Source organism: Helianthus annuus, chromosome 13, assembly GCF_002127325.2.
Source record: "Helianthus annuus cultivar XRQ/B chromosome 13, HanXRQr2.0-SUNRISE, whole genome shotgun sequence".
NCBI lineage: Eukaryota > Viridiplantae > Streptophyta > Magnoliopsida > Asterales > Asteraceae > Helianthus > Helianthus annuus.
This window is the reverse complement of record NC_035445.2, coordinates 92,383,509-92,408,190: the sequence shown is the minus strand read 5'-3', so window position 1 is coordinate 92,408,190 and position 24,682 is coordinate 92,383,509. Positions and strand designations below refer to the sequence as shown.

At 37.4% G+C, this 24,682-nt stretch overlaps 2 protein-coding genes across 3 annotated transcripts; one reads left to right on the top strand and one right to left on the bottom strand.

Moving 5' to 3' along the window:
- The first annotated feature begins 2,761 nt into the window (after window positions 1-2,761).
- On the top strand, window positions 2,762-13,939 carry LOC110869222 (GTPase Der). Of its 2 annotated transcripts, none has more exons than XM_035982066.1 (12): window positions 2,762-3,277; window positions 8,470-8,537; window positions 8,650-8,733; window positions 8,818-9,114; window positions 9,203-9,342; window positions 10,014-10,101; window positions 10,628-10,810; window positions 11,562-11,723; window positions 11,832-12,025; window positions 12,598-12,748; window positions 12,815-12,980; window positions 13,635-13,939. In XM_035982066.1, exons 1-12 carry the CDS (start codon window positions 2,899-2,901, stop codon window positions 13,697-13,699), a joined length of 1,977 nt encoding a protein of 658 aa, XP_035837959.1. In that variant the 5' UTR covers window positions 2,762-2,898; the 3' UTR covers window positions 13,700-13,939. The 2 variants fall into 2 exon arrangements, with proteins under 2 accessions (XP_035837959.1, XP_021974200.1); XM_022118508.2 differs by having other exon boundaries at window positions 2,765-3,277; window positions 8,467-8,537.
- Window positions 13,940-15,048: 1,109 nt separating this feature from the next.
- LOC110869223 (copper-transporting ATPase HMA4) lies at window positions 15,049-24,380 on the bottom strand. Its single transcript, XM_022118509.2, has 9 exons — window positions 24,335-24,380; window positions 22,934-23,193; window positions 20,935-21,680; window positions 20,012-20,483; window positions 19,090-19,257; window positions 18,231-18,485; window positions 18,006-18,128; window positions 16,391-16,876; window positions 15,049-15,524 (listed from the first exon to the last, which is right to left on the bottom strand). The coding sequence occupies exons 2-9, from the start codon at window positions 23,189-23,191 to the stop codon at window positions 15,135-15,137; spliced, it is 2,898 nt and encodes a 965-aa protein (XP_021974201.1). The 5' UTR covers window positions 23,192-23,193; window positions 24,335-24,380; the 3' UTR covers window positions 15,049-15,134.
- Window positions 24,381-24,682: the final 302 nt, after the last annotated feature.

Sequence of the window (24,682 nt, the reverse complement as noted above, 5' to 3'; positions counted from 1 at the left end):
CATGTCTAGAAAGGTATGGAACCAAAGCGAAATCGACGTCGATGATAGTTTTTCATATAATGTAGCGCTACAAGTAATGGAAAACAATGAGGATCAAGAACCAAAATCAGTTGAGGAATGTAAACAAAGAAATGATTGGCCAAAATGGAAAGACGCGATAGAGGCAGAATTGAATTCCCTAAAAAAACGAGAAGTTTTTGGACCTGTGGCCCACACACCAGAAGGTGTAAAGCCTGTTGGATATAGATGGGTTTTTGTGCGAAAACGTAATGAGAAAAATGAAATTGTACGATACAAGGCAAGATTAGTAGCACAAGGATTTTCGCAAAGACCTGGAATTGATTATGAGGAGACATATTCTCCAGTGGTGGATGCGACAACTTTTCGTTATCTTATTAGTCTGGTAATACAAGAAGGGATCGATTTGCGTCTAATGGATGTTGTGACAGCCTACCTCTATGGCTCACTTGATACTGATATTTACATGAAACTTCCTGAAGGATTCAAATTGCCAAACTAATGTAAATCTAGTTCTCGAGAACATCTTTCAATCAAACCAAACAAATCATTATATGGGCTAAAACAGTCTGGGCGTATGTGGTATAATCGCCTTAGTGAGTATTTTTCGAAAGAAGGCTATAAAAATGATTCTGTTTGCCCGTGTATTTTTATAAAAAGGTCAGGATCTGAATACGTTATAATTGCCGTATATGTTGATGACATGAATATAATTGGAACTCCAGGGGAGCTTCAAAAGGCAGTTGAATACTTGAAAAAAGAATTTGAAATGAAAGACCTTGGAAAGACAAAGTTTTGTCTTGGATTACAAATTGAACACCTTAAGGGTGGAATCCTTGTGCATCAAGAAACTTACATAGAGAAACTACTAAAAAGATTTTATATGGAAAAATCACATCCATTGAGTACTCCAATGGTTGTAAGGCCGCTTGATGTAGAAAAAGACCCATTCCGACCTCCCAAAGATGGAGAGGAAATCCTTGGTCCAGAAGTACCATATTTAAGTGCAGTTGGTGCACTAATGTTTCTTGCTAGTCATACACGACCTGATATATCATTTTCTTTAAATTTGTTGGCAAGATATAGTTCATGCCCAACAAAGAGGCATTGGAATGGGGTAAAACAAATATTTAGATACCTTCAAGGTACAAAAGATATGGGTTTGTATTTTACAAATCAATCAAAAACAGGTTTGGTTGGTTTTGCAGATGCAGGGTATTTATCTGACCCTCACACTGGGCGATCTCAAACTGGATATTTATTTACAAGTGGAGGTACTGCAATTTCATGGCGTTCGGTAAAGCAAACAATCACAGCCACATCATCTAATCATGCAGAAATATTGGCGATACATGAAGCTAGTCGAGAATGCATTTGGTTAAGGACTGTAATACAACACATTCGTGGATCTTGTGGTATTTCTTCGGGAGATGAGGGACCAACAATCTTACATGAAGACAACGCAGCATGCATTGCTCAACTAAAGGAAGGATACATCAAAGGTGATAGGACAAAGCATATTTTGCCAAAGTTCTTTTTTACACATGATCTACAAAAGAATGGAGATATTATTGTTCAACAAATTCGTTCCAGCGAAAATTTAGCAGACTTGTTCACTAAATCATTGCCGACCTCAACATTCAAGAAGTTAGTTCATGGGATCGGGATGCGTCGACTCAAGGAGCTTAAGTGACCATCATCAGGGGGAGATAATACGCGCTGCACTCTTTTTCCCTTAGTCAAGGTTTTGTCCCATTGGGTTTTCCTGACAAGGTTTTTAATGAGGCAGCATTAAGCGTATGAAGTTGATAATCAGGGGGAGTATTATAAAGAATATATTTAGATTATCAACTCCTAATATAAACCAACTTGTTCTCCAAGTTTATTACCCCTATAAATAGTCTATGTATTCTATTGTGTATGACACACTCATTAATAATAAACATCTTTTCTCTCCCAATTATCTCTTCTCATCTTCTTGCTATTAGGCTTGTTCATAACAATAATCCATAACATAATAATCTTTTGCATATATAAAACAAAGAGTAAACTGCCAAAACGGTCCCTAAGGTTTGGCGACTTTTGCCACTTTAGTCCAATACTCAAACCTTTTGAATTTGGGTCACTGTGGTTTCAATTTTGTTGCCATTTTCATCCAAAAGCAAAATCTGATCAGATTTTTCAGTTAACATCAAACTTTTTTGTCTTTTTTTCTCCCTTTTAATAAAGGGCAAAATGGTCAGATTTTTTTAATTTGTTATAATAAAACCTTAAAAGACCATTTTGCCCTTCATTAAAAGAGAGGAAAAAAACAATAAAGCTGGATGTTAACTGAAAAATCTGACCAGATTTATATGTTGGATAAAAATGACAACAAAATTAAAATCACAGATTCAAAAGATTTAAGTTTTGAACTAAAGTAAAAAAAGTGACCAAACCTTAGGAAACATTTTAGCAGTTTAATCTAAAACAAAAAACCATAAAAGTCAATCATCATAACATCTATTACGAACGTAAACATATCACTAACAGGTCTTTAACACGTTTTGACACAAATTTTACCGTGCCCTAAACACTTTAACCTGTTTAAGACACGAAACCTGTTAAAAACGTTTCGTTTCGTGTTAACAGCCCCGTGTCTAAAATTGTCAAGCTCTTATAGTTTATTACTCCGGTTCTTCTTATGTTCTTCTTTCGCTTACGGGACTTGATCAGCCCAGAACTATAATAAGCCCAAATCGGTTAACTTCACTACACGCGCAATATAGCAAACAAGTGTTTATCATACGCCATACACCCTGAAACAAATTACAAGAAGATAAAACATCAATCGTATCCGTTTTACCCGCGAAACTTCATCTTCTTCATTCTGAATCAACAATGTCATCTTTCAACAACACCACCACACAGGTTTCTCTCTCTAGAATCCTCTCTCTCCTCTCTCCAGTTTCCAGAACCACTCCATCTTGTTCCGTGCTTATTCCGGCTTCATCTTCCAACCTATCGCTATATCTATCGGCGTTATCTATTCGAAAACGACATCGTTTAACGGTTATTCGACCGTGTAGTTCGTTCGAAGGAGAGTTTGAGTCAGTTGAAGAAGAAGAAGAAGAAGAGGAGTTAGGTGGAGTTGGTGATGACGTGGAGGCTGATTTTGAAGATGTTGATGATGAGAATCTGGATGTGGATGAGCTTGAATTGGAGGCGGTTAAGGCCGTTCGTGAATACTCGATTTCGTTATCACAGGAATTGAAAATCGGTGCGTGTTTTTTTATAACTTTTTGTTGTTCAATTGTGTTTTCTAGGGTTTAAGCAAGGTAATTGAGTTGAATTTTAGGTCAGGTTAATCTTAGACTCTTAGTACTGCAAGTATAATTTCATATCTGTCGGTTAGGGCTGCAAACGAATTCGTTTGTTAAGGATATACTTGTGTTCACAAACAGTTCGCGAACGCTTACCGAACGAGATTTTATGTTCGTGTTCGTTCATTAAGGAAACGAATTTGTTCGTGCTCGTTTGTTAAATATATGTACCGAACACAAACGAACGTTCATGAACGCACACAAACAAAAATGGGCGTTTATGAACACACACGAACACAAACAAGTGTTCATGAACACAAACAAGTGTTCATGAACACAAACGAACGTTATATATCTATAAATAAATATAAGGCAAAAGATCAAATACAAATAATCTTAACATACTAAACATACAAATTGAAGGAAAACCCAAAAAGACAAGGTGGCATTTTTGTAATTACCACCAACTATCAAAGTTACAACCAAAAATACCTAAAAAAACACAAATTTTTTTTTAACATTTTTTATTAAAAAATCGCTACATTTCGTTAGAAAAAAAAAAAAAAAATTTTTTTTTTTGGCTGCTACTAAAAGTAGCGATTTTTTAATAAAAAATGTTAAAAAAATAAAATAAAATAATTTGTGTGTTTTTTTTTATTTTTTTAGGTTTTTTGGGGGGTTTAGTTTTTAGCATTTTAGCTTGGGTGGGGGGGGGGGGTAGGTTTTTTTTAGGTTTTTGGGGGGTGGGGGGTTTAGGTTTCTTTTGGGGGTGGGGGGAGTGGTTAGGTTTTTTTAGGTATATTTGTAGAGTAACTTTGATAGTTATTGATAATTACAAAAATGCCACCTTGTCTTTTTGAGTTTTCCTTCAATTTGTATGTTTAGTATGTTAAGATTATTTGTACAAGAACTTTACCCTAAATATAATAAGGGAATAAAATAAATAAAAATAAAAGAATATCAATATATATATTATTAATTATTAATTAATATATATAAAATTTTTAAAAACCCCAAACATGAATGGATAAAAATGAACACGAACCCGAACGTTCACGGACATAAATGAACGAGTGCGACCTCTGTTCATGTTCGTTCATTTAACTAAACGAACAACGTGTTCGTTCATTTATTAAACGAACGAACACAAACGTACTTCCCGCCAAACGGTTCATGAACTGTTTCCTGAACGTTCGGCTCGTTTGCGGCCCTATTCACATAATCAATGTGATTGGAATTTTATATGTTATTTTATACATAATACAGGAGTTTTTAAAATTTTATATATAATTTTCAAACTTATCAATCGGATTGGATTAATAAGTAGAATTTTTCTTGTCGCTACTTGAGCCACAGAAGATGCTTTTTGACCAACAGCTACATACACGCATATTACATTTTGGCCTTGTTGATCTAGAAGTGTATCTGTGACTGTTACTACTGATGTGTTGTTTTACCAGTCTGTCTGTCCCCTATAGTCTTTGTAACTTTGTCCTTATTATGGTATCAGAGCTATTATGCTCTTGGTTTATCTAAACCCTAATCAGCCGTCAATTACCAATGCCTCAAATCGCATTTACATTGCCCGACACGTAAGGTTTAATGAAAGCATATTTTCCTCTTCTCCAACCCTCTTCCCCTACACCTCTCACATCCTCTCCTGATCCATATTTCTCATCCTATCCCTCTCCTGGTCCAAGTCCTCAACCTTCTAGTCCACTCGCTTCCACTACAACTGAAACAACCACTACACCCACGACCCAAACCACCAACGACCCATCTCAAATAGCCTCCTCATCTCCTTGTTCGACTTCCATGTCTCAACCGAACTCTAACCGAACCACCCAACTTTACCACAACCTCAACTCCCGCCAACCAAACCACACCCAATACCGAGATTCCACCCATTCATACTATTCCTGACAACCTTCCCCAACCACCTTTGCAATTCACTTATAGCCGACCCACACTACACCACCCATTGTCAATGACCAACACCAACCGCCCACCCATTCTTCGACACCAGAAAATCAACCACGTCCTAGGCCCCTCCGAATCTAAGACAAAATCCAAAACAGAAAAATCCCTACAATGCTTCTGCCTTTCATACCTCTACTGATTCTTCCATCACCGAACCCTCCACCTCTGCTGTTGCTAACAAGAGTCCTCAATGGCGTGCTGCCATGATAGAGGAATTCAAAGCTTTAATGAGAAACGGTACATGGACTTTAGTACCAGCTGTTCCTAATGCCAGTATTGTTGATTGTAAGTGGGTGTACAGGTTGAAACTTGATGAGAACGGTAGTATAAAACGTTACAAAGCTCGTTTGGTGGCCAAAGGTTTTAACCAACAACCAGGGATTGATTATCATGAGACATTTAGTCCGGTGGTTAAATCCACAACTGTTCGTGTGGTTTTGTCACTTGCTGTTACGAGGCAATGGTCTCTACGTCAATTAGATGTACAAAACGCCTTTTTACACGGTGATCTTAAGGAAACGATTTATTTACGACAACCACCAGGTTTCACTGATCTGCAAAAGTCAGATCATCTATGTTTGTTTCACAAGTCCTTATATGGGCTCAAACAAGCTCCAAGGGCCTGGTTCAATCGTCTTTCAGGGGTTTTGTTACAGCTTGGGTTCAAAGGATCTAACACTGATCCCTCCTTGTTTATCTACTCCCATAGTGGTAATTTACTCTATATGCTCGTCTTGGTTTAAAAAAGCGTGCCTTAAGCGCGCTTAAGCACAAAGCGACCCTAGGCGCAAAGAGCTGCACCTTGTGTGACATAAAGCGAGCTCTGTACAAAATGCGCAAAAAAGCGAGCTTGTTGGAAAAAAATCCCACTGAGGCGCGCGCTTTTTGTACAGAAGGTATTTTTGTGCTTTAAAGTGTTATACATGCAGCTAAAATGGTTGTACATTATATGATTTATACGTTAAATCATATATAAACCTTATTTATCACTATATTTTGGGTAAGGGATGCTAAAAGCCTATAGGATGGATATGTATAAAAAATATATAAGCACCTTGCGCCTCACGTACGAAAAGCCCACCACTTTTGCGATTTGCGCTTCGCGCTTTGATTTTAGACCTTGTCGCTTTTGTGCGCTTCACGCTTTTTTAAACCAAGATTCTCGTGTATGTGGATGACATTATCTTGACTGGCAACAATCCCCGACTCATTGACCACATCATTCAGTGCCTTAGCACGGCTTTTGCGATCCAAGACATGGGTCGGCTTTCATATTTTCTAGGCATCGAGGTGGTTCGCAAAGGTAATGATTTACTTCTCTCACAAAAAAAAAGTACATCTCTGAAATTATTGATAAAGCTGGTCTTTCTCAGTCTAAACCGGTAGACTCTCCTATGGTAACCAACTCACAGTTGGCTCTTGGCGATAGTCCTCCTTTTGATGATCCGGTCAAATATAGACAAATAGTGGGCACTACAATACCTCACTCTTTCCTTTCCGGTTAACAAAGTTTGTCAGTTTATGCACTCCCCTACATAGAATCATTAGTTCGCGGTAAAAAGGATTCTTCGGTATCTTTAGGGGACCTCTCATTTTGGCTTGTTGATTCAACCGCTTTCTCTGATGCAGACTGGGGTGGCTCTCTTGTTGACCGTCGATCCACGGGGGGATTTGCCATTTATCTTGGATCTAATCTCATTTCATGGTGTCATAGCGACGAATAGCGAAGGCAGCAACCGTTTTTTCTTTTTTTTTTTTTTTAAGTTTCACCTCTCGTTTGCAGAAGTAAAGACTTTACCTTATAAACAACCACTAACTTTGTTCACACACCAATGTGGGACAAAGTATTTACCACCTTTTGAGACTTTCATTCACACACCCAACATATAAGTCCTAAACTTTTGCTACTAACTATTAGTTTTTGTTAAATATACATGTAAAATAGCATATATACAAGGGTATTTTGATGTAATATACATATAAAAATTTTCAAAAATCTTTTTCAAGTGTAATCGCTATTTATAAAATAGCCGTCGCTATTTGTCGCTATTCGCTACGTAGCCTATAGGTGCCTTGTCGCTATTCACTATCGACAACTATGTACTGTCTCTAGGTCATCTACAAAGTCTGAATATAAAGCCCTAGCAGACACGGTTGCCGAATTAACATGGCTTGAGTCGCTTCTAAAGGAACTCAATGTTTCTATGACATATGTTCCTATTTTGTGGTGTGATAATCTTGGTGCCACCTATCTTTCGGCTAATCCGTATTTCATGCCCGCACGAAACATGTGGAGATTGATTTTCATTTTATCAGGGAAAACGTCGCTCAAAGAAAACTCTTATTTCAGTTTATCAAGACAGATGACCAAATTGCAGATGTGTTCACAAAGCCTCTATCCTCACAACGGTTTCTTCTTCTTAGTATTGAAGTCTATGGGGTTCCACTCTAAAACCAATTGGTGATAGAGGGAGTAACCCAAGATCTTATTAATACAACCGGAAGGTCTTCAATACTTATACTTAGATCCAAGCTACATGTCGCTCCCCGGCCTTAGCTTGAGGTGGAATATTAGACAGTAAAATACATAGTTTAATAGTAGAGGGATCAATGTGTAACTTTGTCCTTAAATATAGTCTTTGTAATCTTTCATTATGAAATACAATAAACAATTCAATTACAACTGATTATTAATAGCAATAAGTCCTGTTCGAATAGGCTCACCGGAGCGAGTGATTCAGTTAACCTAAGTACTTTAACGATTTTGACCTAAACTGGACCAACGTGGACCGAAATTTTGACCAATTACCGATTTTTGGTCCAACTAGTTGAAATATAATAGGTAAATTACAGATTAATCCCGATTTTTACAAAACTGATTAGTGATTACGCAATGATTAATTCGGGGGTACTGCCATTTTATAGACTCTTATTTCTGACTGTTTGAGTATATATTCAGTTTTATGTGGAACTCGTTAGATTTGAATATTTGATTTATGTGTGACAAATGAGAAGTACTTGAACTTGTGCTAAACCAAAGCTTATATGGAAAATTTGTGATGGTTTGACTTGTATCTTACAAAGGAACCTGTGTTTCTTCTGTATAAATTTAACTTGCTAGCTTAAATTTGGTTGCCAAATGTGTTGGTATTGTCTCATGTTCAAGAAGAGGAGCCAGTTGGTGAAAAAGAAGCTCGTGGAAGAAAGAAGAAGCGCGAAAGTATCAACGCCGTTAATGTTAGTAAGCCTTATCCTTCTATGACCATTCTGTTGTTGATAGAACTGTATATGTTGTGTTTTGAAGTTTAACAATAATGATAAAAAAAAAAACTTGTTCAACTGAATGCAGGTACCTGATCATCTTCTTCCAAAGGTTTCGATTGTCGGAAGGCCAAATGTTGGTAAATCAGCATTATTTAATCGTCTCGTTGGGGTATAAATTTTATCCCTCTGCGTCTCCTCTTCTTCCAATTGTACTATCTTTTCCCATATGGTCTCAATGATGTATTTGTTTCAGGGAAACCGAGCAATCGTAGTTGATGAACCTGGAGTTACTAGAGATCGTTTGTACGGTAGAGCCTTTTGGGGAGCTATGGAATTTATGGTGATTGACACAGGAGGCGTTATCACAGTTTCGAAATCACCGACAGATGTTATGGAACAACAATTATCTGTCTCGACAACCATTGGCATGGAAGGTATTTCACTCGCTTCTAGAGAAGCAGCCGTCGCTAGAATGCCATCGATGATTGAAAAACAAGCTACTGTCGCAGTAGAAGAATCATCAGTCATCATATTTGTAGTTGACGGACAGGTGTGGTTCATAAACTAGCAACGTCTCATTGCTCGTTTGCGTTGTATTCTATTTGTTGTGTGGGCCCTACATGACTAACTTTGAACAGGCAGGCTTGAATGCAGCTGATGTGGAAATAGGGGATTGGCTTCGGAAGAATTATTCACATAAATCTATCATATTAGCTGTTAATAAATGTGAGTCTCCACGTAAAGGGTTAATGCAAGCATCAGAATTTTGGTCTGTTGGGTAAGCTGATTCGTTTTTTTTTTTTCACTTTTGGTAAATTGCCCCCAATAGGGCTGCAAACGAACCGATCAAACACGAACAAGACCTTGATCGTGTTCATTTATTCACGGACTGTTCATGAACACTTACCGAACGAGATTTTATGTTCGTGTTCATTTGTTAAGGAAATAAACTTGTTCGTGTTCGTTTGTGTTTGTTTGTTAAGTTTAGGCAACGAACGAAAACAAACGTTGATGAACACAAATGTGCACAAACTAATGTTCATGAAACAAATGAACACAACCAAGCGTTCATGAACAGAATGTATAATACACCGACACTTATTAAATATTTTATTTGTCAGAATTTTGAAATATTTAAATAAAATATAAAAACTAAAAACACTAATGAACTATCGAACACGTTACCGAATGTTCACGAACATAAATGAACGAACGCAACCTCTGTTCATGTTCGTTCATTTAACTAAACCAACAAAATTTCTTGTTCGTGTCCGTTTGTTTAATAAACGAACGAACACAAATGAACCTCCCCCAAACGGTTCACGAATTGTTCGCCTAACGTTTGGTTCGTTTGCAGCCCCAGCCATCAACAAAGCTCAAGTTCTTAGTTTTAGACTCTTCTTGATTTTAGTTACCTTTTTGTTAAACTACTCTGTATGGAATGATTAGGTTTTCACCACTTCCCATATCTGCGGTTTCTGGAACGGGAACGGGAGAGCTTCTTGATCTTGTTTGCGCGGGTTTGGGGAAAATCGAGGTATTGTTTATCCCCAATTCAAGTAATCAGAAACTACTGGTTTTTAATCAGTATGTTGTTTTCTAATTTAATTGTAGAGTAAAATGCCATTTTCATCCCTAAGGTTTGGCCAGTTTTGCGACTTTCGTCCAAAGGTTTGTTTTTCTGCATTTGGATCCAAAAGGTTTGAAATCTTGCCATTTTCATCCAGCTCGTTAACTCCATCCATTTTTCTCCGTTAAGTCAGGGGTATTTCCGTCTTCTTTGTTAACATAAAGGGCAATTCACTCTTCAGGCGTATTTGGTCTTTTTACATAAACTGAAAAAGACCGAATTGCCCTTTAAAGTTAACAAAATAGACAAAAATACCCCTGACTTAACACAGAAAAATAGATGGAGTTAATGAGCCGGATGAAAATGGCAAGATTTCAAGCCTTTTGGATCCTGATGCAGAAAACAAACCTTTGGACGAAAGTCGCAAAACTGGCCAAACCTCAGGGACGAAAATGGCATTTTTATTCAGACAACTATTATTTTGTACACTCAGGATTCAGACGCTCAGAACAACGAAGAAGGTTATGTTCCTTCAATTGCGATTGTGGGGCGTCCAAATGTCGGTAAAAGTAGCATACTGAATGCTTTGGTCGGAGAAGACAGAACAATTGTTAGTCCAGTTAGTGGGACCACACGAGATGCTATTGATACTGAATTTGAAGGACCTGATGGCCAGGTTTGTTTTGCTCTTATATAAGAAAATACGGTCTGTTTTGACTGGCAGTTGTGTATAAATCATCCAGGAAAACTATAAAAATAAGAAAAATCAATTAAAAGTTTAAAAGTGACTTGCTTTTGTCTAATATCTGTTTTTTTTCGACCATAAAAAAGTTCGATACTTTTAATAGATTTGATTTAAAATACATATCCCGGTTGTGTCTCAAGTTAGGGGTGAGCAGAAAACTGAAAAAATTGAACTGAAACCGAAAAAATCATTTTCTTAATGTTTGTTATATATTGATTTAGGAATTATTAGTTTTATTCTTAAATGGTAAGTATTTATAATAAAAACGTTAACATGTTTATTTATCTTTGAAATGATTTATTAATTTCCTACAAGAAATAACAAAATTTAACATAAAAATTAAATGATTTTCAATGTATTATAAAAGAAAATGTCTTAAGAAAAAACGAGGGAGAAACATAAACATAGATTAGAAGTTAGGTTTATGTGAACGGTATTAATTAAAGAGGTTAAACATAATAATTTAAATGTAAACATTTAAGAAATGTTATTAAATCTTGGATTATACTTTTTATTTTTGAATCTTACGTAATTTTGTTATAAAAAACGAACCGAAAAAACCGAAACCGAACGGTTTTCAATAACCAAAAACCGAACATGTTGTTTACGGTTTTAGTTTTACCATAACTATACATCTTAACAAATTCTTAAAAAAACTTATAGATTGTTGAATCTCTTGCAGAAATTTCGTCTGATTGATACTGCTGGAATCAGGAAACGGGCAGCTGTAGCTTCATCAGGTAGCACAACAGAGGCTTTATCCGTTAACCGAGCATTCCGTGCAGTTCGACGTTCTGATGTGGTGGCTCTTGTTATCGAGGCCTTAGCCTGCATCACAGAACAGGTAAAACCGTAAAAAACAATATGGTTTCTCTTGAAAATTGTTCATTAGCAAGGTGAATTCACTTGAAAGTTTAATTACGTCATGTCGTACTTTGCTTTCGTGTCACAGGATTACAAGATTGCCGAAAGGATAGAAAGAGAAGGCAAAGGTTGTCTAATTGTTGTAAATAAGTGGGATACGATACCGAATAAAAACCAACAGACAACGTTGCATTATGAGGATGATGTGAGGACAAAGCTTCGTATTCTTAACTGGGCACCTATTGTTTATTCAACCGCAATAGCCGGTAACAGCGTTGATAGGTACGTTTTTATCGATATAAACCACATATGTTTATTTCATTTCACTATTATATAAAATATGAGTGACCTACAACTGAATCTCAATGGATCGTGGCAGCACTTTGCCGTCACATTTTAAGTTGCCCGCAAAGGATTCCATTTTTCAATCATTTATAATATATTTAGAGTAAAATGCCATTTTCGTCCCTGAGGTTTGGCCATATTTATCCGACTTGTTAACTCCATTCATTTTTCTCCATTAAGTCAGGGGTATTTCAGTCTTTTTTGTTAACTTAAAGGGCAATTCGGTTTTTCAGAGGTATTGGTCTTTTTACATAAAGACCGAAAAAGACCAAGTTGCCCTTTTAGTTAACAAAAAAGTCGGAAATACCTCTGACTTAACGGAGAAAAATGGATGGAGTTAACGAGCCAGATGGAAATGGCAAGATTTCAAACCTTTTGGATCCAGATGCGGAAAATCAAACCTTTGGACGAAAGTTGCAAAACTGACCAAACCTCAAGGACGAAAATGGCCTTTTATTCTATATTTATGAACTTGCTATTAAAAGATTAATATTGTAATGGAATTTTAGAATCATTGTCGCTGCAAGTGAAGTTGAAAAGGAGAGATCTAGAAGGCTTAGTACAGCCACACTGAATCAAGTGGTTCATGAGGCTTTAGCATTTAAGTCGCCACCTAGGACACGAGGCGGGAAGAGAGGCCGCCTATATTACTGCACTCAGGTATTCGTGTTTCCTCTTGTTTTCTTACGGTTGTTTTTCGCATACCTGATTTAATTCCATGCACAGGCAGCTATTAGGCCACCTACATTTGTCTTCTTTGTGAATGATGCAAAACTTTTCCCTGAAACATACCGACGTTACATGGAGAAACAACTTAGATCTGATGCTGGATTTTCGGGCACACCGATTCGTTTATTATGGCGCAGTAGGAGGAAGTCAGAGAGAGATGCAGGTAAGCAAAAACCCACAACCGAACCGTTTCATTAGGAGGGCGAATTTCTGACACAACCCGAAAACATGACATGAACATAACACGAAATTTGTGGGTTTGGGTTTAGTCTAAACATGTTCGGGTCAGTTTCAGGTTGAACCCACGAACCCATTTAGCTAAACGGGTCGGGTTCGGGTCAACCTGGTTGGGTTGGCGGGTTGACCAGTTTAACCCATTTATATTATATTCTGTTGCAATATGTTTTATGTCATTAATTAAATTGGGGGTATTTTGTGCCATAACTATAACTTTAAAACAGAAATTAACATAAGATTTTATAATTAAAATTTAAATGTAATTGTATTATATACATTTGTGTTTTTTTTTTGTATTAAATTTTAATTTTAATATATTAGTATGACGAAAAAAATAAAAAAGTAAAATTGGGTTGAACGGGTCGTGTTCGGGTCAACCCATGAATATTCGAGTCGTGTTCGGGTTCATATGTATGACACGATTTTCGGGTTCGGGTTCGGGTTTGGTCGGGTTGAACTCGCGAACACGACTCGTTTAGCACCCTGCATTTCATTTATTGTGGTTTTATGAATGTTGTGCATGTTGGTGATATCATTCACAAGCAGAAAGAAATAACATCCATCTATGTATTGTTTCCAGGACAATCTCCAGCATCAAAACCGAAACCGAATCTCACACATAAGAAGTTGAGTGTTGCTACATGAGCAATCAATCTTGTAAGATCAGTTATAAAGTTGGGTCAACCCGAGGGTGCTCGTGGGTGCATGAGAGAGAAAACGCAAACTATAGCGTTACTAATTTGGCCCTTAGATTGTAGTAATTAGATTTAAATATGCAATAGGTTTGAAAGACAACACTTTTGTACTATCAACATTAAATGTATTGAAGTGTAATGTTGTATTCTTTTTTTTTGCTAATACATGTGTAATACCGCTTTCTCGTTACGATAACGCCTTACCTAAATAAGGAGATAGAAGCAACTGATCTTTTTCACTATATCTATGTTTTACAACAAATGATTAGAATTTTATAATAACTTAAAAAACTAAAATAATTTTGTACTTGAAGGGACTACAGAAACCAAAAGGTCCGGCTACCGGACCATAAAAGATAGGCACCCAGTTCAGGAATGATCAGATACTCCGGTTACTACTGGGGTAAAACCGCATACCAGTCCAGATCATAACTGGTCTGGGTGACGTCATCCAAATCTAAGGGAATAAATACCCAAATCCAAGTATATTTGAAGTACGTTTTCTCTTACTAATTTACTATCCTGCCTTATCTCTCACTAATTTCTCTTGGAACAAATACTAGTCATCGTGCCAGAGGATGGTTACAGTGTGGCCCTCCCATTTCTGCAGCAAGCCTAACGGTTTTTTGTTTTGTAGGTCTTCATTAGGGGTCTAAACGAGCCGGGTCGAGCCCGACTAGGCTTGAGCTCGGCTTGTCATATTTTTATGAAGCTCGAGCTCGTCTTGTCATACTTTTATGAAGCTCGAGCTCGAGCTATTTTGAGAACAACCTCAAACGGGCTAAAAGCTCAGCTCAAACTCGCTTCAATATCACTTAAACGAGCCAAAGCTTGGCTCGCCAATGTTATTATCATCATTATTATTATATTATATTTAAAAAAACTAAAATTTTGTTTGGGTTCATCTATAGGCTCGCGATCTTAAACACGCTTTGTACATCAGACTCGAGCTCAGGCTCGATAACTAAACGAACTCTATTTCAGGCTCGAGTTCGCTAAAGCTCGATTCGTTCGAGCTTTTAACAAAGCCGATCACGAGTAGCTCTCGAGCCTTTAGGCCTGTTTACACCCCTAATCTTCATCATGTGCATCGAATCATCGATTCAATCCAATAGTCGTTCCCGGAGGACTGGTTTTTGGATCTTCAATACTTAAATCAGTTTTGAGACATAGTAGTTTGATTTGTTGCATAAAGACATGATAACAAATGGATGAGGAAATTTAGTTATATGACTTAAACTTTAATAAAAGTATATAGAAACAAATATATTATCACAATTTGAAAATTTCTTTGAAAAATCAAGTACACACACCAACTTATTTCTTAATTATAACATTTTACATGTTTTAAAAAGATTTCCTTCCCATTTCCAAACATGTTTTCCTCATCTAGAATACACAAATGGTTTCTTATAAGTTTGCAACAACAAAGAAGAACAAACCACACTAACTGAAGAAGCAGCCATGCATGCACCAGCCAACCACATAGGCAACCTAACTCCCATAACCGGAAACAAAACTCCGGCCGCCACCGGAACTCCGAGCACATTATACCCAAGCGCCCACACATAATTAACACGAATCCGAAACATCGTCTTCTTTGACAAATCAATCGCCGTAATCACATCCTCTAAACTACTCTTAATCAACACCACGTCCGCCGCTTCAACCGCCACGTCTGTTCCCGCACCTATCGCCATTCCAACATCCGCCGCAACCAGCGCTGGTGAATCGTTGATTCCGTCTCCGACCATTGCAACGATCATTCCTTTCTCCTGTAACTAGAGTTGTTATTTTTACCCAAGACCCAACTCAAAACCGAAGCCCCTGGAACCCGAGGTTTGGCCACTTTTACGACTTTCGTCTAAAGGTTTGTTTTTCATTCAAAAGGTTGAAATCTTGCCATTTTCATTCCTGAGACCCATATTTCGAGGGACGAAAGTCGCAATAAATTGCTAAATCTCAAGGATGAAAATGGCAAGATTTTGAAACGACAAGGACCCAGATGCGAAAAAACAAACCTTTGGATGAAAGTTGTTAAAGTGGTCAAACGTCAGGGACGGAAATTGAAATTCCTTGAATTTTGATGTCATATTGTTAAAGGCTCCCACTATTCCCACGCCCCCCTAAAATCTTATTTTCACACCCCTACAGCTATACGATAACCTATACGAGCCGCATAGAAGAATCTTATTTTGATGTCACAGAGTTATACGGCCGTATAGGAGAATCTTGCACAAAAAATATGTTAGAAAATGTTTTTTTGTCTTCATGTATATGAGCCGTATAACATTATACGACCCGTATACAATGTTATACGACCCGTATACAATGTTATACGACCCATATAATGTTATACGACGCAAACCTCATATAATGTTATACGGCCTGTATAATATGTTATACGACCTTATATTTTCTCCATCTATACGAGCTATATAGCATTATACGACCCAATATTTGTCATGTCAGATTATTCTATACGGGTCGTATAGCCCTATCCGACCCGTATAGAGGGTGTGAAAATAAGATACCGAGGTGTGGCTTGATTAACACCCTTGTTAAATGATGTTTAAATTTTGATAATATTTTTTTTAGTAGCATGATGAAATTTGTTAAAAATCTAAAACAACACCCTTACCTGCAACTCCTTGATTCTCTCCGCTTTCCCCAACGGATCAGTTTCTGCAAACACGTTTTCGATACCGATTTCCGTTGCGATCGCGGTTGCTGTTGACCGGTTATCACCGGTAACCATTATGGTTTTAATGTTCATTGTTTGTAAATATGATACTACACTTGCAGCCTCTGGTTTAACAGGATCAGTGACGGATACCGCACCAGCGATTTTACCGTTAATGGCGACTAGCACGCACGTGCGAGCTAGTTTTTCGTTGTCCGAAAAGTATGTTTCGACTTCGAGACCTATAGGGATGTTGTATGATCGCATTAGTCGCTTGTTACCGATTAAAACTGTTTTGGGTCCTACTTTGCACCCAACACCGGCTCCTGGGTGCTCCTCGAATTCGTTTATTGTTAAGTCGTTGGTAGTTTGAGTCTTGTGGTTCGGTAATCTGTTCTTGGCATGCTTCACTATGGCTTTTGCTATTGGGTGTTCACTGTTTGCCTGAAAACAAATGAAATTGTATGAAACAAACGTCAAGTGGACTGTTCGTGAACCGTTTGACGGAAAGTTCCCCAACTACTCGTACACGTACCCGTACCGATTTTAGGTATTCAGTACATTTATCGGTACCCAGTTTTATTAATTTTGGTATTCAGTATCGGTATGACTGTATGAGTACGGGTAAAAAATGGTACCGGTACCGAATTTTATATAGAACTTTAAGAGTTTTTTTTTAGATTATGTTTTATTTCGTATTATTATGGTATTTATGGTACTCGTATCGTATTGTTACTCGTGCGGATTTTACCTATTTGGTACCCGTACGAATGCTCAAAAAATAAAAAATAAAAACAAAGTGGTCCCAATGGGTACCGTACCGATACCGAAATACTCATAGTGATACCCTTACCGTACCAATATATTTGGTGCGGTATTTGGTACCCAGTTTTGCTCAAATCCGGTACCGGTGTGTTCGGCACGGATACAGGTACGGGTAATGTACTGATCTCATCCCTAATTACACGATGTATTGTTTGTTTGATTAAATTAAATGAACAATCATGATCACATGTCTCATCCTTTTATTGACGGCGGTGAATGTTCATTCATGTTTGTTTACATATACATCGAAAATAGTTAAGAGTCCAACCCAAATTGTGGCTTAATGTTAAAATGTTGTTGATTTGGTATTAAGACCATAATTTTGATATTGTTATTTAATTTTAATCTGTGTTCGTTTACGCTCGTTTGTGTTTGCTTATCTACGCTGCGTTTGTTTATGTTCATTTAGAATATTAATGAACAAACGTAAAGGAACACGGACAATTTCATTTTCTTAACAAACGAACACGAGCACAAACAACAAAATATGTCCGTTTACATGGTCATGTCAGGGACGGACCTACCCTTTGGCCAGGGTGGGCGGCCGCACCCCTCGAAAAAAAAATTAGTGTATATTTTAGGCAAAAAAAACCGCCCGCACCCCTTGAAAATATGGTTGAACACCTCATCCGCACCCCAGCAAATAATTTCTGGGTCCGCCACCGGGTCATGTTTGTTTGTTTGGTTAAAGTTAAACAAATGAACACGAACAAGTCTTTTTTTCATGTTCATCAGTTCGTTTACATACCTCTACAGCAATCGTTATGTTGCAGAACTCCTCCATAGAAATTCTTGAAAATAGTATCGCGCTAACCACTTCGGGTTTTCCAATCGTTAACGTTCCTGTTTTATCGAACACGACCGTGTTAACCTACATAATTCAAATAACAATCTTAAACCAATGCCAAATTAAATAAGTTGTAAATAAACTTATGATTCAGTTCATGATCGGAAACTCCGAAGTGCGTAGTACCTTGTGTGCCTTTTCTAGAGCATTTCCGCCCTTAATGAGTACACCTTGTGATGCACCCTTGCCCGTTGCAACCATAACCGCGGTTGGAGTGGCTAGACCCAAAGCACACGGGCACGCTACAACCAGAACCGATATACCAAACTGTAACGCAAGCTCAAACTCGTCCATTGCCTTTGGTATCCAACTTTTCGGATACATTCCCGCTACTCCAGGGATGAACCATCCCAACCATGTCATAACAGCAGCCACAACCACCTGAAATTCGGAATACGATATGTTTTAACTGTTAAGTTACCCGACATTGGGAATTAACCGTATGAAGGAATGGTAATAAGTAGGGGTGCAAACGAGCTGAGCAGCTCGCGAGCTACTCGAGATCGGCTCGAGAAAAAGCTCGAAACGAGCCGAGCCTTATCGAGCCCGAGCCGAGCTTGAGCCTCAAAACAAAGCTCGTTTGTTTATCGAGCCTGAGCTCGAGCCTCACATGTGAAGCTCATTAGGCTCGTCGAGCCTTATCGAGCCTTAGTGTAAACGAGCCGAGTCGAGCCGAGCTTATTTAAACTTGTATACAAGCCGACCTCAAACCTAAAATAAGCTTATTTAGTAAACGAGCCCGAGCCCGAGCTTTACTTATCGAGCTCGCAAGCCTAAAAAGTCTGTTATTTATATTATTTTTATTTAATATACTAATTAATAGATAATAAACGAGCCGAGCTTGATAAAATACAAACGAGCCGAGCTCGAGCTTTGAAAACAAAACTCGAATCGAGCCGAGCTCGAGCCCGAGCTCTCATAAGTTAATCGAGCTCGGGCTCGGCTCGGCTCGTTTGCACCCCTAGCTGAATAAGTAATAACTCACTGCGGGTACAAAAAACTTTGATATCTGATCAGCTAGCTTCTGTACAGGCGCTCTAGCAAGTTGAGCCGCCTCGACTATTTGAACGATTTGTGAGAGTGCGGTCTCTGAACCGACATGAGTCGCCTTGATCAACAAGCATCCGTTCTCATTCACTGTACCACCAATAACCTGTGCAGCGCATATTCTTAAGAACGGATTGTATTTAATAGGGTTGCTAAACGGGTCGTGTTCGCGGGTTGGTGGGTTCAACCCGGCGCTAATCCGAAAATTTTAGACGAACCTTAACACGACCTGAACCCGAAAACTATGTCAAACGTATGAACTTGAACACGACCCGAATATTTGTGGGTTGACCCGAACACGACCTATTTAACCCGTTTTTTTTTTTGGTTTTCTTTCGCAAATTAATATATTAAAATCTACTACAAAAGAACACAAATGTATATCATACACTTACATTTAAATTATAAATCTTACGTCAATTTCTCTTTTTAAGTTATAATTATGGCATAAAATACAGACCCAAACTAATTTATGACATAAAACATATTGTAAAAAATATAATATAATATACATGGGTTAAACGGGTCAAACCAACCGTGTTGACCCGAACCCGACCCGTTTAGCTAAACGGGTTCGCGTGTTCAACCTGAAACTGACCCGAACCCGTTTAGACTAAACCCAAACACGGGAATTTCGTGTTACGTTCGTGTCGTGTCAGAATTCCACACCCCTAGTATTTGTAACGGGTCAAACAGGTCAAAAGTCACCCAAAGTGTATTTTATTTAAGAAGTTGAACTTTTCTAGAGAAAAGATGTTTTGGGTCAAACCAACCCGACCCGTACTAACCCGAATCCATTTGATCTAACACCTCTTGTATCATTGTTAGAATGAAAAAAGAAAACAAACAAACAAACGTACCCTGTCACCGACATTTTTAGCAACGGGTGTTGCTTCTCCGGTGATCATACTTTCATTCACGTACCCCTGACCGTTAACAACGATACCATCAACAGGGAATTTCGAGCCAGGAAATATCTTTAAAATGTCGTTACGTTCTATTAATCGCGTGTTAATTTCTGTCTCCGAAAGAATGGTTCCTTCGTTGTTAACCGTTAATAGGCACGCTGTATCCGGAGCAAGATCCATAAGCTTTGCTAATGCGTCGGATGTCTTTCCTTTAGCCATAGACTCCAAATATTTACCGAAAAGAATAAACGATATCAACATCGTACTTGTTTCGAAGAAATCTTGGCCCTCGAATGTATCCGAAAGTGATGCTTTTATTACTGTGTATACAGAATAAAAGTATGCAGCATTAGTACCAAGTGCAACTAGAACATCCATGTTAGCAGATCTTCGCCTTAACGCATGATACGATCCCACGTAAAACCTGAACACGAATTCACAAACTATTTATAAAAGTTGGTAATATTTTTTATAAAATTAATTTGGCCAGTTTTACGACTTTCGCCCAAAGGTTTGTTTTTCCGCATCTGAATCTAAAAGGTTTGAAATATTGCCATTTTTATCTGGCTTGTTAGCTCCATCCATTTTTCTCCGTTAAATCAGGGGTATTTCCGTCTTTTTTTGTTAACTTAAATGGCAATCCGGTCTTTTTCACTTTATGTAAAAAAAAACCACACCCTCGAAAAAACCGAATTTCCCTTTAATTTAACAAAAAAAGACGGAAATACCCCTGACTTAACAGGGAAAAATGGATGGAGTTAACAAGCCGGATGAAAATGACAAGATTTCAAACCTTTTGAATCCAGATGCAGAAAAACAAACCTTTGGACGAAAGTCGCAAAACTGGCCTTTTACTCGATTAACAAAAATAATACCTTCGACCGATTAGGAACTGCACGGGTGTGCATAGGATCAATCGTAAAACCATGCCGATAGTAAGCATGTTATGAATCTTGTAACTTAACCAGTTTCCATAAGGAGGAACCATTGGAAGTACCATAGAGAATATAAAAACCGGAACCGAAAAAAAACAGCTCCAGAAAAACTGATTTCTATACATTTTAATCTCATGGTTTCTCTCGGTATCGCGTTGTTTCTCCGGTATGTGTAAACTCGCTTGATAACGATTAGATCCAACGCAAGAATCTTCGATAAACGATAGTATTGACCTTGGCCCGGTCAAATCCGGATCATAGCCAACAATCACAATGGCTTCTTTTATATCCATTTCAACATTATTCACACCGTTTAACGTCTCTAGAGATTGCATGATTGAATCCATATCTTGTGGAGATATGATACCTTGTAGTCTTATATGAACTTTATTTGCGTCATTTTCGGATCGTCTAAGATCGGCTCCAAAACCAGCGTCTACAACCGCTTTAATGATACGTGTTGTGTTGGTGACGTTTGGGTCGTAGTTTATTTTCGCTTCTTCGAGAGCTAAACCAACAACCGCCTTTTTGACACCTTCGACTGTTAAAAGAGCGCTTTCGATTGATTCCGAGCAGCTTGTGCATGACATGCCTTTGATTTTGAGTCTGCATATTGCTATGTCTTGTTCTATACATTCAGTTACTTTGAATCCTGCTGCTTCTATGGTATCTTTGATTGTTTTTGCCTAAATTACAATAATCAAATAATCAGTTTTTTTTTTTATAAAAAAAGCGGCCCACCCCAAAACAGGGCGACCAGTCGAAAAACACCACATAATTACAAATTTACACCGGTTATCCCAAGTGATCGTTTTTTATCCTAGACCTGTTTTTGAACCAGATAAAACCGACTGTCTTCACTTCGCTTATAATGTCGACCGACCCTAACCATCTTCACTTCGCTTATAATGTCGTCGACTTACGCTAACAAGTTCGGATACGTGTTTAACTATTATTGGAGGAAAGTGGTATTCTATTTAACACAAGAATTACTTGTTTAAAAAAAAAAATAATAACTAGTGGGTTACATCCGCGTTCCGCGGCAGGGTCGACCCGAACACTCAATATAAAAGTAGAGTGACTAAGCATGTATACTAGCAAAGTTATGGTTGAATGACTAAACATGTATGTATACAAAGTTAACTAATGAAGGAAAAATACTTTATCAAAGTAGAGGGACTAAACATGTATATTATGAAAGTTAAAGTAGAAGGAACATATGGTAAATATAGTAAAGAACAGGGGCTAAAAAGACAAACCCTTATCAAGTTAAAGTATAAGGACTAGACATGTATATATACAAAGTTAACTAATGAGGAAAAATACTTTAGAGTAAACTGTCAAAATGGTCCCTGAGGTTTGGTCACTTTTATCACTTTAATTCAAAACTCAAATCTTTTGAATCTGGGTCCCTGTGGTTTCAATTTTGTTGTCATTTTCATCCAAAAGCAAAATTTAGTATGATTTTTTAGTTAACATTCAGTTTTTTTGTCTTTTTCCTCCCTTTTAATGAAGGGCAAAATGGTCAATTTTTTTTAATTTGTTATAATAAAACGTCAAAAGACCATTTTGCCCTTTATTAAAAGAGAGGAAAAAGACAAAAAAGCTGGATGTTAACTAAAAAATCTGACCAGATTTTGATTTTGGATGAAAATGGCAACAAAATTGAAACCTAGGGACCAAATTCAAAAGGTTTGAGTTTTGGACTAAAGTAGCAAAAGTGACCAAAGCTCAGGAACCATTTTGGCAGTTTACTCAATACTTTATTAAATTTGAGAGGCTAAACATGTACAGTTATGGTAAAATATAGTAAAGAATAAAGGCTAAAAAGACAAAAGCTGAAACTTAAAAAAGTAAAAAACTACACTAAAAGACAAAACTCTTAGCGCTGTAGCTAAAGGTTTGTGTTTTAGTATATATTATATAAACTGCGACTTACACTAACAAGTTCGGATACGTATTTAACTACGGCTTGGCCTTGAATCGGCGACACAGTGATGCTCATGACGCCGTTTAGATTCTGAAGCACGGATTCAATCGAGGTTGAACATGATGCACATTCAACTCCACCAATTTTGAAAATTATGGTTGTAACTCTTTGATCCACATTACCAATTGATCTAGAACCATCTAGATTCATGTCATTAGATTGTTGCAGTAATGGTAACTTCATATCTTCCTTTGAATTATTCCCCATTCCTACAATGCAAATTTAAAAATGAAAAAAAAAAAAAAAAATCATGAGCAATTCACATATTTTTAAGCTAAATCAACCGAAATGATTGACAAAACCGAAGCGAATTAACCAAGCCGAATGAATAACCAATGGTGTATCACATGAACAGCAACATGGATCAGTTAACCAGCAAAAACGGTTAACTAACCCGAACCAATTGTAACGATACAGAGAAAATTAACATGACTTATTGTAACATCCTACGCAACTCCCAAATCGGTCATGGCCAGGAGAGATTCGTGGTTCATAAAAAAGGCATGCTTTTTATATTACCAACGTGTTTTGGGCACATTGGATATGGAGCGAATGAAAACTCCACAGTTAAGCATACTCGGTGGGAGTAGTACTAGGATGTGTGAGCTCCTGGAAAGTCCCCGACACGGCAACCAAAAACAAATCCTTGAAATACTCAACCCATCGGGAGCAAACATATAGTTGTTAATGGCGAATAGCAACAAATAGCGATGAGGTAGCTATATGCTACATAGCGAATAGCGATAAATAGCAGGCGGCTATTTCATAAACAGCGATACACTTAAAAAAAATATATGTATATTATATCAAAATACCCTGGTATGTATGCTATTTTACATGTATATTTAACAAAAACCTAAAATCCAACTATTTTATAGCTATATTTAGTTGCTATTTATATTCAAAAAAAAGTTGTCGCTAATTGCTATTACAGCTATCTATCGCTACAACCCTAATAGCGAGCCTAGACCTATACGCTACGTAGCGTGCTATAGCGATCGCTACGCTTGCTAGTGACAACTATGGGAGCAAAGCGAACAATATTGGTGGTACGGGACGCTGAATGTTACACCAATGGCAAAAACTGATTAACCAAAAAACCAATAACCGAAAAATTCGGTTTCAGTTAAGTGGAAGCTCAAAACCAAACCAAACCAAACCGAACCGAACCATGCACACCATGGGCAAGTACAATACATTTACAAACTCAAACCCTAATAAAATGTATATGTCATGTTCAACTGTAACAAAATGTATAGCAATTGAAACTTCAACGATCAAATAAGAATCCGGAAAAAATATAATGACTATATGTATACATATATGACGTGAGCAAGAGGTTTGGTTTACCTGCTGGCAACGTTGGTGATTAGGGTTTTGCAGCAGAAGAGGAGGAATGAAGTTTGAGAATTCAAAAACATATATATAGACAACCAAAGCAGTCACCGCGCCAAGTGTTTTTTTTTTTTTTTTAATATTTTTTATAACATGAATTGGAATTGGAAACATATTTTTAATTTTTTATTTTTATTTGCTATAAAAAATAACACTTTTAGATACTATGGTTTTCAGATAACAGACAGGTTTACGTTTTATGGTTTCAGTTTTGTAACACATTAGGATATTAACACTAACGGTCATTAAATATTAATTGAAAACCATCTCATGTCCCTCAAATTATATTTGATACATCGTACC